The 13,735-nt window shown below is 40.5% G+C and overlaps 1 protein-coding gene across 1 annotated transcript in view; it reads right to left on the bottom strand.

Annotated features, from left to right (window-relative positions):
- The window catches only part of Myo10 (myosin X), a 204,935-nt gene that overhangs the window by 86,134 nt on the left and 105,066 nt on the right, over nt 1–13,735 (bottom strand). The window contains exons 5-9 of the mRNA XM_047555005.1: nt 12,196–12,330; nt 10,584–10,708; nt 9,822–9,835; nt 9,623–9,707; nt 8,868–8,971 (exon numbers count right to left, since the gene is read on the bottom strand). Coding sequence (XP_047410961.1) covers nt 8,868–8,971; nt 9,623–9,707; nt 9,822–9,835; nt 10,584–10,708; nt 12,196–12,330 — 463 coding nt within the window. The remainder of the gene's footprint in view (nt 1–8,867; nt 8,972–9,622; nt 9,708–9,821; nt 9,836–10,583; nt 10,709–12,195; nt 12,331–13,735) is intronic.

Consider the following 13,735-nt stretch of genomic DNA (forward strand, 5'->3'; position numbering starts at 1 on the left):
CTGGCACACTGATGACAAGGAGCTGCACAGAGAAGGGGACTGGACCATGACTAGCCGGAGGTCAGGAAAAAAAACGGAGCCATGTGCCACTTTGACACAATAGAAACTGCAAAGGAAACAACTGGAGATTTAAAAACGTGAATGGTTTAATTTCTTTACAGGGAAAAAGCAATAAAGCCAGAAGGAGAAGACAAACAATGGGAGGGAGACATAATTAAAAGTTCTCCTGAAAGACGCATGAGCATGAGCGACAAAACCAGAGCAGGCACTTCTAGGAGGAAATGCAAACCCACAGAGAATGTTTACCTTCCCTGAAATCAAACATGTGCAAATGAAAGCAAATCTGAGAGCACTTCTATCAAACTAGCAAAACATTTCTGAATTATCAACTTAACGACGGGTGGAACAGGGAAACGTATGCACTGCTTGTTGCTACAATAAATTAGTAATCTTTTGGGAAAATAACACAACTTATGTGGTAATATTGTGCTAGGTCACATTTACACCTAATCTTATCATTTTAGTAACTGGGGAAAAAAACAACAAAGGTTCATAGACATTAAATAACTTTCTGGGTTACACAATCATGACTCAAAGTCAGGCTCAAGTAACTCAAAGTTTAGAAATTAAATGTTATTATCCACTCAATTCTATTACTTGCTAAGGTCATAAAAAGAAAAAAGGAAATCTCTTAATGTAATCTCCAATAATATCAAGGCCAGAAATCCGTTCCAAGAAAAACTTCAGCAGAAAAGTTTTGTGAAATATTCACTACAGAGGAGATCATAAACATCTTAACAGGGAAAAAAGTTCTTAGAATGAGACAACTCAAATATAGTAAGCAGACTTGTAAGAGTAGTTTTTAAAGAAAATTACATTATACAGAAGTGATTATATTTCTTATAGATTTACTTAAAAAATGAAACAAAACAAAACAAAACAAAACAACAACAATCCTTTTGGTCGTGCTGGGATGGCCTCATCCACATTGGGCAAGTGCTCCACCAAGCTACACCTTCAGCACCCAAAACTGCATTTTTGTACCTTTTTAAAAAAATCAAGCTGGTAGGAAAATTTACAAAAGTGATAATAGTTGCAATAATAACCATTAGGGTTAACTGTTAGTTAATGGTTTTGAGATGTATGAACATTATGTTGCAGCATGTCTTACAATGTATTGATAATATTTTTATAACAAAAAATTAGACCAATCATGGGTAAGTAGATCAACAAGATTCTGACTATTCAATGAAAAAAAAAATTGTACAGTGATATATTCCATGTAGGTGACAGGAGGAAGCTAGATAGGAGAATACACATTGTATTGTTCCTCTTACATGAAACTAGAGAAGATAAATCTATACTACAGGGGCTGAAATCAAATCATTAGCATCTGAGGGGCAGCTGTGGGGGGCTGGAATTCTCTGGAAAAGGGTACAGAAGAACTTTTTGGGTAGAGAACCACTCCTTACTTTGATATTTGTTGTGGGATCAAAGGTATATAAATTCAAAATTCACATAGATTTAAATAGAAGCATTTTATTACATGTACATTATATCTCAACAAAGTTATATTTTAAAACCATGAATTACTTAATCAAAAGTGAGAAGACTTATTTCATGGGTAAAAGGCAAAAATTGATTCAGAGAATAAGAACTATTTCTCAAGTGCTTATCGATTTTAAAAAAGTCTGTGGGAAAGTATTTATTCAAATTTAAAGATATTTATCAGTGACTTATTCTAAAAGATAAAAGCAAAGCCGTAAGGTTAAGAAAATAATTTTTTCGTTCTTCCTATGATTAAAATTCTCAAATAAAACATATTCAAAACTAGTTTATTAAAAAATATTGTGTGTATGTGTGTGTGTGTGACTGAGGATTGAATCCAGGGCCTTGTACATGCTAGACAAGCACTCTACCACTCAGTAACATCCCAGTCCTAGTTTACAACAATTTTCTAAGTCAACCTTACAATGACAACAGAAAATGAAAATCTTTACCAATTCAACTATCTAGACTTCACATAATACTAAAGAGAAGAAAGATTAAAAAAGAATAAGTACATGGTAGCAGAAAATTCCTGTCAACTGAAAACCCTCGATACAAGTCCCCTCCCCCGCCTGCAAAAAAAAAAAAATCCTTGGTTAAGTTCTTAAAATACATAGAAAGGTTGTCTATAGAAATATGAAATGAAATGAAATAAAATTAATGTGCTTACAGTATTAATAAATTTGTGACTTCTTTGCTTTCAAGTTCAGCTCTAAGTGATTAGTTAATTAGCAGTATAGTGATAAGTGGTAATTGCATTAATCATATGATGGGGTAATTTAATGGCTGCAACCAATTATCACCACTGTGGGTGTGTGTCCTCAAACTTCTAGCAAGAGCCTCCATTTACAGTCTCTTGCTGTCCTGTTTATAGTCAGTTCAGCAAGCAATCCCCCCTTGGCAAGAGTAGCCAGTTTAAGGCTTATTATAATTATTTTATTATCTCAATAATATGGCTCAAGACTGAAAAAACCCTGGGAAATTCTCAGTGTGGCTCAGAATTGCCAAATAGTAACTTCTTATAAAACTGGTACTGAGTTACACTAAGTACTTTGAATAAAAGTTTTTATTAAGCACATAAAAAAATAGGTGCTTGTGAATGTGCATGTGTGTATGTGTGTGTGTAGAGAGGCAACAGATATGTGATACAGTCTCAACTATCAAGTACCAAAGGATGTTGCACTGGAAAAAGGAGTCACCCTCTCAGAGGACGTAGGGACCTCAGGTGAACCTTGAACAAATGGTATGACTTAAATGCAGTTTGGGACACAGCAAATTATAAACTAATTTGAAAATAATTTATTATGTAATGCTATGTTATATTCTATGATTAATGACATTTAAAAATTTTTATATGTATAAAATTGTTACACCTATGAAAGTTGTCAAAATGAAAATGGAGTCACTTATGTCAAACTTAACCAACTAAATATATAAAGCCAAGAAGTTGTGAAGGTGGGGGGAATCTCATGTACCTGTGCCCAAGAACAAGAAGTTTCACAAAAGACTGCAAGGACCACAACTGTGGACACAGGCTACTGCAACCTCACAAAAAACACTTCTGCGAGAACGTCTACACAAAAATTGCCTGTCCATCCTTGGATGGATGCATCCTTGTCATTGACCTTTATAGCCTATAGCTATTACTAAACAAAGACAAAAACAACAAACTTCAGTAATCCTCCCCATTTTGCCTTTAAAAACCTCCCCCCTGCCTCAACATCCTTGAATACACATGCAGCTTACTATATTCCCATTACAGTGTTGTTTCTGAATAAACTCCCTATCTGTCAATGAGCTTTCTGTTTGTTATTTAGATTGACAACTTCTGCCTTTTCCAAGATTGAAAGAGACTTATATTTCTACCTTTGGCAAAATGAAGCACAAAGTCAATCCTTTAAATCTTAATAAAATCTGACTCATGCTGAATGAATGTACACATACATAATCATGGTCACACGCTACTTGAAACCCATGGATGAAGGCAGTAAGGTCTGTGTGGTCAGGAAATCCCAGCTGTGGTCTGTAGCCACGCATGCTGTAAATATTCGGTATTTGTGGTATAGACTGAAGAGACCATCGCTCATCAAAGGCTCTTGTTACCTCACACGTACTTCATTAGCCACCATTCTAGTGGGTCAAATACGGGAGCAAAATAAATTAGTTGTTACTTCTGAATTGAAATAGTTTTTCATCCTCACTGAAAAATTTATAGAGAATTTTAGAAAGGTATATTAAAAATGGTCATAAAATAATTGAGTGTAGGTTCACTGCCTCTGCCACAGGAAAAACCAGATCTCCCCTAAAACTTCATAAACACCCCACAGGTTCTTACTCCTACTGTAAGCTGTTGTCGATGATGCATTCTAAAAAAAACATAAAACATATTCTCAATGAAATAAGCAAAATTTTCAAAAGGTTCTACTGCAGAGTACACTGACATTAAGGGTCACAAAGAATAATATACATATGTAATGTTTTTATAAGTACATTATAGTTCTGTATAATATAGAGATCGTTTTGACATATTCATAAATGGATATAATGTAGTCAAGAAAATTTTAATAGCTACAAATAAACACCAGAAGTGACACTTGCTTACATAATTCACAAAAATAAATTTCTCTCCCTTAACATTTTAACATATTCTGTAAACACATAGTCCCTGAGCCCCAACAGAATGTGGTTCCTTCCCTTTGATTCTACCAGTTCTGAAAAGGGAGCTTCATGGAAGTAAAATACAAACATATAAATTTATATGGTATTCGGTACTAGAAATACTGAGACAAATGACTTAAAACACAACAGTGTCATCTGTTCCAAATCTTTTCCTTTCTCCAGCATAAGGCAGGTAACATGTCTGACTTGTTCACTGCAGGCTTTGGTGCTTAACGCAGTGCCTGGCATGAGGCGGGTGTTCACACGCAGCGCGTGTATAAAAACCAACTTCAGTCTGAACAGGTTAATGTCATTTGTGAACCACATCTGTTACTCTTGGCTGCTGAGTGCTGCGTTAGGCGGTAAGGTGGGCCACTGTTATCAGTAAGGACACATACATGCTCAAGTCCTGGATGTAAAAATGATGCAGCATTTGCATATAATCTACACACATCCTCCCATTTACTTTAAGTCACCTCTAGATCATTTATACTATCTGACACTGTATAAATGCTGTGTAAATGGTTGTTATACTATATTGCTTATGAAATAATGACAAGAAAAAAAGGTCTGTACATGTTCAGTACCAACACAACCACTTTGGATCTACAATTGGTTAAATCCAGGGATAAGGAACCTATGGATACAGAGGCACTGACTGCATTGTAGAAATTATGGTATTAGGAAAATGATCATATAATAGTTATTAAAAAGTTAATATGTTCTTTAGGGGCACAGTAGTATACTCCTATAATCCCAGCAACTTGGTAGGCTGAGGCAGGAAAAAAGCAAGATCAAGGCCAGCCTCAGCAAGTTGATGGGGCATCAGCAACTTTGAGACCCTGTCTCAAAATTTAAAATAATAATAATCAAAAGCACTGGAGATGTAGCTCAGTGGTAATGTATCTCCAAGTTAAATCCTCAGTACGGAAAAAAAAAGTTAATACATTTATTGCAAACATATTACAGATAATGATGCAGAATAAAATAAAATCCTAGAATTTTGATCTTGGTATACATTTTTGTTCTAATCTTTTTTCTGCACATATAATTGCTATATGTATATGATATGAAAATGCTTATTTTCAAAGGAATATATATATTGCTTTGTATAAGTAATTTACATAAAGAATATCAAAAAACATATAAACTTTTTTTCACTATATGTAGAGAGCTACCTCCTATCCTCCTGACTTCTTACACAAAAAGCAAAGTTTTCCATATTATTAAATATACCTGAACTGAAGTTTTACTTGGCATAAGGGAATCTTGTTTTATGAGTACAACAAATTACTTAAAACTATTCCCCAATTCTTGCTTATCACAGGTTTAAGAGGACCAATTCTTATTGTATATAGAATAAAATATCTTTTTCTTTTTTCTTTTTCTTTTTTCCCCAAAGTTGCTCCTTTCTTTCTTTCTTTCTTCTTCTTCTTCTTTTTTTTTTTTTTAACGTATTGCTTAGAAATTCCAGAACAATGGGGCTGAGGACATAGCTCAGTTGGTAGAGTGCTTGCCTTGCAAGCACAAGGCCCTGGGTTCAATCCCCAGCACTGGGGGGGTGGGGGGGGTGGGGGGGGTGGGGGGGGTGGGGGGGGGGGGGGTGGGGGGGGTGGGGGGGTGGGGGGGGGGTGGGGGGGGTGGGGGGGGGTGGGGGGGGTGGGTTGCAGAACAAGGTTAAATAATAACGGCAAAAATGTCCCTTATGTGATCTTAATGAACATCAGCTAAGTTTTCACTGATACTTCTGGCGAGCCAACACTAAAAAGTCTTTATAAATTAATGTTTAGGGATCTGTGAACATATTCTACAAGCTGGGTATGTAACTAGAATAAGTTAGGTATATTCGTATGTCATGCCTCTCAGTGTACAAACTGTAAATTTCCCTTCTTTTCTACAGGATATACCCTGTGGTCATAAGATTTAATTTTAAATGCCAGAATCTTTATTTTGATTCAGCAATAAAAGCTAGCAATCAGTGAGAATAAACCTCCCTCCTGAAGTCTACTTGTAGCTAACAAAAAGAACAGAGTTCTGAGTGGGAAAATGGTGCTCCAAGAGGAAGAGAGTATAACTCCATCAGGAGAACGTCTGGGGCGCCTGCAGGCCAGGGAATCCCTCACTGCCAAGTACACCCTAGTGGCCAGCCAGCACAGCAGGCATGGGACCTGTAGTGAAACCAGATTCCGATATTTAGGAGTCCTGTCTGTCTCCAGGAACAACATCTTTTGATCACACGTTATTGTTCTTTGGCTTGAGAAAGAAAAACAGAAAAAATTCACAACACAAGCCTTTTTTGCCCTACTCACTGAAAATGAGTACTTCTTCCAACAAATGATCTTTTCAACAGAGATAGTAGCAGATGAAGGAAGAAGTTTGGAGGAGTAAGAAGAGTCTAGGAGACCAAGATAAAATAGAGAAAGATAACTACGGACATAGTATATTAAGGAGACCAAAATAAAATTGAGATAAATAAATAAAAATAGAGTCATCCCCTGGCATCTGTGAGTGGTTGGTTCCAGGAGACCCCTCAGATAGCAAAATCCACGAATGCTCAGATCCCTATATTGTTTAGGGAATAATGGCAAGGAAAAAAGTCTGTAAATGTTCAGTACAGATGCAATTGTTTTAAAACATATTTTCTATCTGAGCTGCTTGAATCTATGCACGTGAGACCCAGAGAAACGGAGGCTGACAATACTTAGAAAAACACCTCATAAAGCATAGTTCAAAGGGCTGGTCCCCATGACACTCAGTGTACACCCTGCAACTGTGCTGTCTACAGGAAGCCACTAGCAGGTTAAGGAAGAGATGGTGTAGCTCGGGGTAGAACGCTCACCTGGCATGTGTGAGGCCCTGAACCCAGTCACAACCAGGAGGAAAAAGAAAAAAGAAGCAGTGATAAAAACCATTCTGAATTAGAAATGGAAGACTGTGACATTTTTAAAAGATAAAGAGGAAGACGATATTAGGGTTTACCCTCTCTTGAAATTTCATTTTCAACTTACAGATATATCATTAGATATGGAAGATTATGTATACTTTTAACCCACTTTAAAAATACTTCTATTGCACAAGGCATTTTGTATGAACCAATCTATGAGACCAACAGGGGATATGGAATATACAGTTGTTGGTATTTTAAGACAAATCTGAGGCACACTGAAAACAGGTGGGCCATGTCTGGTAGTTTAGAGACTGGAATCTGCAGTTAAGAGTTCTTGGAAGCATCCCTGTAATACCAGTGGCTCAGGAGGCTGAGGCAGGAGGATTGCTAGTTCAAGGCCAGTCCCAGCAATTTAGCAAAGACCTAAGCAAATTAGTGAGACCCTGTCTCTATAAAAAATATTAAAAAGGGCTGGGGACGTGGCTCAGTGATTAAGAACACCTGGATTCAATTCCCAGTAAAAGAAAGAGAGAAGGAAAGGAAAAGGAAAGTGTTTGGATACAGAGTGTTTGAATACTGGCTCTACCACACGCTTCATTAAGGTAGGCTGGTCACTAACCTTCCTGAGTCTCGGAACAGAGACAACTGTTCCAATGACCTGACTGGGTTACTAAGAGGACAAATGTAACTCCACCTAATGATCCTTACAATAAGTAGATCCTTACAGTAAGTGTCCCTTGATATCCATAGGGGACTGGTTCCAGAATCCCCTACAGAAGTTAGAATCCAGGATGGTCAAATCCCCTCTACATAATGACACACTATTTGCATATAACCTCTCTGCACATCCTCTCATACACTTTTATTATCTCTAAAATTACTTGTAACACTTAATACAATGGACATAAGTAGCTGTTATATTCTATTTTTTAGGGAATAATGACAAGAAAAAAATCTGCGCATGTTCAGTATAGACACTTTTAAAAAAAAAAAATTCTGTTCCACAGTTAGTGGAACCTGACGATAGGAAACGCGGATCCAGAGAACCGACTGTGCTCGACTCGTGTTGGCTGCATTTGTGAGGATGACGATTATAAAGATCACCAATCAACCCCAGTTGCACCATATTCCATGGCTCTAGAAAGGGCTCTGACGAGGGTCTGGGCCCGCAACGCCACAAGCTCCTGGCCGTGCCCAGTCAGGTGGGCTGTGGACAGTGCTGGACGACCAGGTATCCGGGTGCTCCTGTGATATGCGAGAACCAGCAGAGACATGGCACGCCACGACCCCGTCTTGAGATGACCACTGCTCATGTCATCAGAAGTGGCTTCGCATTCAGGCTCCAGGAAATGGGTGACACCCCAGTGGTCATGGGGTCCGACGGCTGAGGGATTTGTTTTTAGCTGTGGAAACTGACTTTCAAGAGAAATCTTACTTGTAAGACAAAACTGGGACCTCTTTGCTTCAATGCAAAGCCCAGAATTTTTTGGTCTTGAGCAGGTGAAGGCAGGCATTCTAAACACACTGTTTCAAGTGAACCACCCCTGGGTCCTAAATGACAGACTTGCCCACCTTTTAAAGAAAGAGGATTCCTTGAATTCCCTTCCAACCCGGGGGACAGTCTTCCTCACTACTTGGAATAAGACGGAAATACCTGAATTCTCAAGTATTCATCCAAGTGTAATTATTTCTATTAAAGAAAAATTTGTTTTTTTGTAACGTAAGATGAAAACTGTCACTCTTAATAGAGGGAAATAAAAAGAAAATAGCTTACAATGACTTCCTTAAAGGATTCTTGGTCACTGATTGTCTTGTCTTCTATACATCCAGATTGATTCAAGTAATGATAGTTTTCTGGCACAGATAAATAAAATTCTTCTACAAAAAGAAAAAGAAAAAGAAAGCATCAATATTCATTTAGCCGGGATAAGACAAAATCCAAAAGAGTTCATGTTGTGGTGTGTGGTGTGTGTGTGTGTGTGTGTGTGTGTGTGTGTGTGTTTTATTGTCTTTTTTGTTCTGGGGGTTTCATTCTGTGCTTTTAAAAATCCTACATCCCTAACAACCCCTAACAAGATCACTGAGTTCCCTTATAACCATCATTTAGGAAAAACAGAAAAACCCAATGGGATGATAGAAAAAGTCACTGGGAAAAAACAAAACAAAACATGAGGATAGTTTTATTTTTTCTCTTAAAAAATCAAGTTTAGAAATTAGTTTTATTTGGCTGTGATTTAAAAGTAAAACCAGATATAACATAATACGTGTTTTTCATAAATATCCTTCAAATTAAAAATGTACCAAGACTCCCAAACAAACAAAAATTCAAAATTGCTCTACTGATCACCCTCTCTAGATATTATTTTCCCTACAGTGAATTGGGCACATTATGGTACCCGTGTAAGGCCCATTTCATGGCCATGGATGGACGAGGACAGCATCCAGACACAGGTCTCGTCATTTGCTTGTGTGTCTCAAGTGCAGAACGAGACGTTGACCCAGGTATCCGCGGCTGCCCTTCCCGCATACCTCTCTCTGCATGTTCCAGCCCTGCCAGCAGCGCATAGAATATGTGATAATTCCTTTCCCCAGGATTTTGCCTTACTACTCGGTTCTGCGGAGAGAAACCAAATTTATATTCAGAGATGTTTCCTCTGCTTAATTCACACAGACCAATAATTTCTGAAAACCGTTACCGTGGAAAACATGAACTCAATCACATACTTACTTTTTCTAATAAATCTTCATGTGAAAAGCAATGGCAAGTCAAGGAATAAAACAAAGATGTTACAAGATAAATTAGTGTTTGATTTTCTATTCTTCGTTAACTGAATCACCACAGCTCCTTACAGATACAGATCCCTGTTCCTGTCATCTGACACTGAAATTTGCAGTGCCTCCCAAAAACAAGCAAAGCACAGAACACTTCATCTAAACTCAATTCCAAGACTGACACATGGTACTTTATCATGTCCCAACCTATCTGATGAAAATGATTTCAAACAAATATCTGATGTTTGATAACTGCCATGGTTTGGATATAGTTTGAGTGTGTCCTTCAAAGGTTCACAGGATGGAACTCTGGTCACAGGCTTGGTCTCCAGTGTGGAGATACTGGGGGGTGGGCACAGAGTGTGGAACCTTTACATAGTGGGGCCCAGCTGGGCGTGGTGGCACATGCCTATAATCCCAGTGGCTCCGGAGGCTGAGGCAGGAGGATTGCCAGTTCACAGCAGCCTCAGCAACTTAGCAAGGCCCTAACAACTCAGTGAGACCTGGTCTCTAAATAAAATATAAAAAAGGGCTGAGGATGTGGCTCAGTGGGTAAGTACCTCTGGGCTCAATTTCTGATACCAAAAAATGGAAATAACTAGGTAGAACTAGAGTAAAAAATATTTCATGTTCCTTTTGAGGCCTTGTGATAAATCGGAACAATTTTCACTGATAAGAGTTACATGCTACAGAAAAACAACTAAATGAAACAGGATACAATCTACAATTCTCCCGCCCTGAATATTTCCCTTCTGACAAATGTTCAGCTGAACGAACTTCCCGAAGCGACTGGAGTTGTTGTTGTACACTGTTTTTGCATTTCCAAAAGCTTCCATGATGGGGCTGTGAAAAGAAGAACAGTAGGTGAGTATTAATAGGGAGATCTGAAAACAGCAAAAGCATTTCTCACAAATGTCAAAATATACAAATGCAAAAAAAAAAAAAAATCTGCAACCAAAGGAACCTAGGGTGACTGTATTTATTTTCAGAAAAGGCAGACTTTGCAAACACTTGCTTAAATGGATTTCTCTTGCACATCCATTTTGAGTAAGAGCAAGAATCTACAGCTAGTGATGCTGGCAAAGGAGGACCCTCGCTAAGGCCACAACAGCTCATCCCTGCACAAACTAGCTTCGGTTTGTAAATGCATGTCAGGGACTGCCCGAAAAAGCCTGCACTCAAATCCTAACAGCTGAAAAGGTTTCAGTCCTGAAAATTTCAGCCATTTTTTGTACGTTCTGCAGGTGACTCATCTAATATCTCTGAATCTTCTGCCACTGAAAAATGGAGTCAGGCTGGCCAAGGGTCAGCAGCTTTTTCTGTAAAGGACCAGACAGTCCATGTTTCATGCCTTGCAGACCATGAGGTCCCTGTGGCAACTACTGAGCTCCTCCACTGTAGCCTGAAAGCAGCCAGACATAATGCGGTCGAGTGAGGCTAAGTTTCAACAAAACTATTTGTGCAAAGGGCTGCAGGAGAGGACAGAGGTTCTGGAGACGAAGGGTGGGGACAACTGCACAGTCATGTGAATGCACTTACAGCTACTGAGCTATACAAGGAAAAGCTGTTAGGATTTCAAGTTTTGTTGTGTGTATTTTACTATGAGTTAAAGAAATTAAGTGTTTGCTTAAAAAAAAAAAAAAAAAGGTTGTATGACGTATCAGCTGTAATCTGCTGATCCCTGGAAAACTGTCTAAAGAACAGGATCTGCAATGCCCCCTACCGGTTCTGAGATCTTCTAAGGCACAAATCAGATACCAGGCAATTACGAATCTTCCACGATAATTCAGATGGTACCTGGCACACGGCCCTCCTTCAAAGTTCTGAAGCTCCCTATTACGAAATGTGTGCTACCGCTCTGTGCCAGCAGAGGCTGCACAAACGCCATTCTGCTCACCCCGAGCCTCCCCACGGCCCAGTGCTGGACAGAGCCCTCCTCATCCTGCACACTCAGCTCTGGGACACAGAGGCTGGTGGTTGCGCTTCCACTGATAACAAGGGCTCCCAAAAGCCACTGGATTCTCCTCCACAGCTGCCATACTAGCTAGCGCCCCATCTGGCCCAGGTCCTTCAGAAACTTGGAAAGCCCAGGCTGGGAGGAGGTTGCTCTCCAGCACATTCAGCAGCATCACAAATGGCCCAACAGTAAAGGGTCAGGAGCCTCTTCCATGGGCAGGAGGGGTTGCCGGGGCTACTAAAGGTACCACGTGTGCCAAGACCGCTTCTTAAGGAATTATAAAAGAGAAGTCAAGAAAACTGATTTAAACTATTCCATGCTGAGGAAAGAAAATCCTATTAGCTGGAAACAAGAAAATCGATAAAAGAAATACCTGCTTTCAAGAATAGCTTGTTCAACACAGGATGTCTTCTCCTCTAAGGACAATTCCAAAGACTGTTGGCTGATGACCGAGAGAAACTTGAGGATCAATTTAGTGCTTTCGGTTTTCCCTGCCCCACTTTCACCACTGAAAGACAAAAGGCAGAAGTTTGTGCTCCTAAGAATAGGTGCTGTTTAAAACAACCAGCTTGGTCAACAGCACACAATCCCCTCAACAGACAGCGGGTGAAAAGTGGAAAAGGGAGATCAAAAGTCCTTTGCAGAAGAGCTGAGTTGCAGGGGAGGAAAAGGTCCTTTCTCCTGCAGGCTGCCCCATCGCTCGTCTCGCACAGGCTTCTTTTAGCACACGGGTACACAGCACTGTCTTTTATTAGGTAAATGTCTCAAGACGGATGGTGCCTGCAGGAAAGGCAGGGAAGTCCTGCAGGAGGTGGGATCTTGTTGTGTTCTCTTGTAGCCCACACACTTGGACAGAGTGGTGGGTGCTTGGTGCGTATTTGTTAAAGATGTAATTAACAGTATCTTTCTGGGAAACTTCAAGCAGGTGAATGAATGTGAAATCATTCATCAATTTTATGAATGAATGAACGAGGAATGAACCTGCAGGAATGACCCACACTGACTCACTTCCTTCTCAGTCATCCTGGAAGGGAGGCAGCAGCTAAGCGAGTCAGAACAGAACGGCTGCCCTGAAGCCCCTCGGAGACCAGGGACCAGTGATGGCTCAGGAAAGTGAACAAAGCAACTCAGACAGAAGGGGAGGGAGAGGCAAGTAAAGGAGGTCTGAGAAAGGTCTTCGAAGAATGGCTAACGGGAGGCAGGCATGGAGGACGGGGGGCGGATTCTGGGTGAGATGGTAATCGAGTCAAGCACGAAGCCAGCCAAGCCTGGATGGACCCTCACAGGACATGGGACTGCCCAGGGCAGCTGGACTACACCGGAGGCAGCAGAGAGAGATGACCGAGACTGAGGCATGAGCAGGAGGTGAGACGAACCCGTTCAGGGCACCGTCCTGGAAGGAATCTCTAGAAGGGCTGAAAGCTCCCTCAGGAGACTGGCTGCTGCTGCTATCCAGGCATGGGACGGTCAGGTCCAGGATAAAGTAATGGGGCAGCAGAAGCAGAGGGACGTGCAGAGATGAGACCGAGTAGAAAGGAGAAGCCTACTTGAATTTGTGTTAGGCGCCACGCTTGGTACTGTGGGGAGAACAGCAGGAGCAAAGAAGCCGAACTTATAAAGGCAAGTCGACCAAGGGAGAAGCAGGAGCACCGCGGCGCAGACGCCAACCCGGGCGGCAGGCTCATTAGTGCTCATGGGGCTTAACAGAAGAGCCCCTCCGTCCTGAACTTCTGTGGAGGCAGCCACAGCCGGCGTTATCGGGAGAGGAGAGTTGCTGAAAACGCGGTGAATGATTAAGCAAGTGTAATCAAGAGAGGAAGTGAATCAGAGATGAGGGGCAGCAGAGGAGCCAGACGGGCACCGTGGCCCTCAGGGACTGCGCTGGTCCAGGCCCGGCACCGGCGCTCCATGCC

The sequence above is a fragment of the Sciurus carolinensis genome, chromosome 6, assembly GCF_902686445.1.
Source record: "Sciurus carolinensis chromosome 6, mSciCar1.2, whole genome shotgun sequence".
NCBI classification, from domain to species: domain Eukaryota; kingdom Metazoa; phylum Chordata; class Mammalia; order Rodentia; family Sciuridae; genus Sciurus; species Sciurus carolinensis.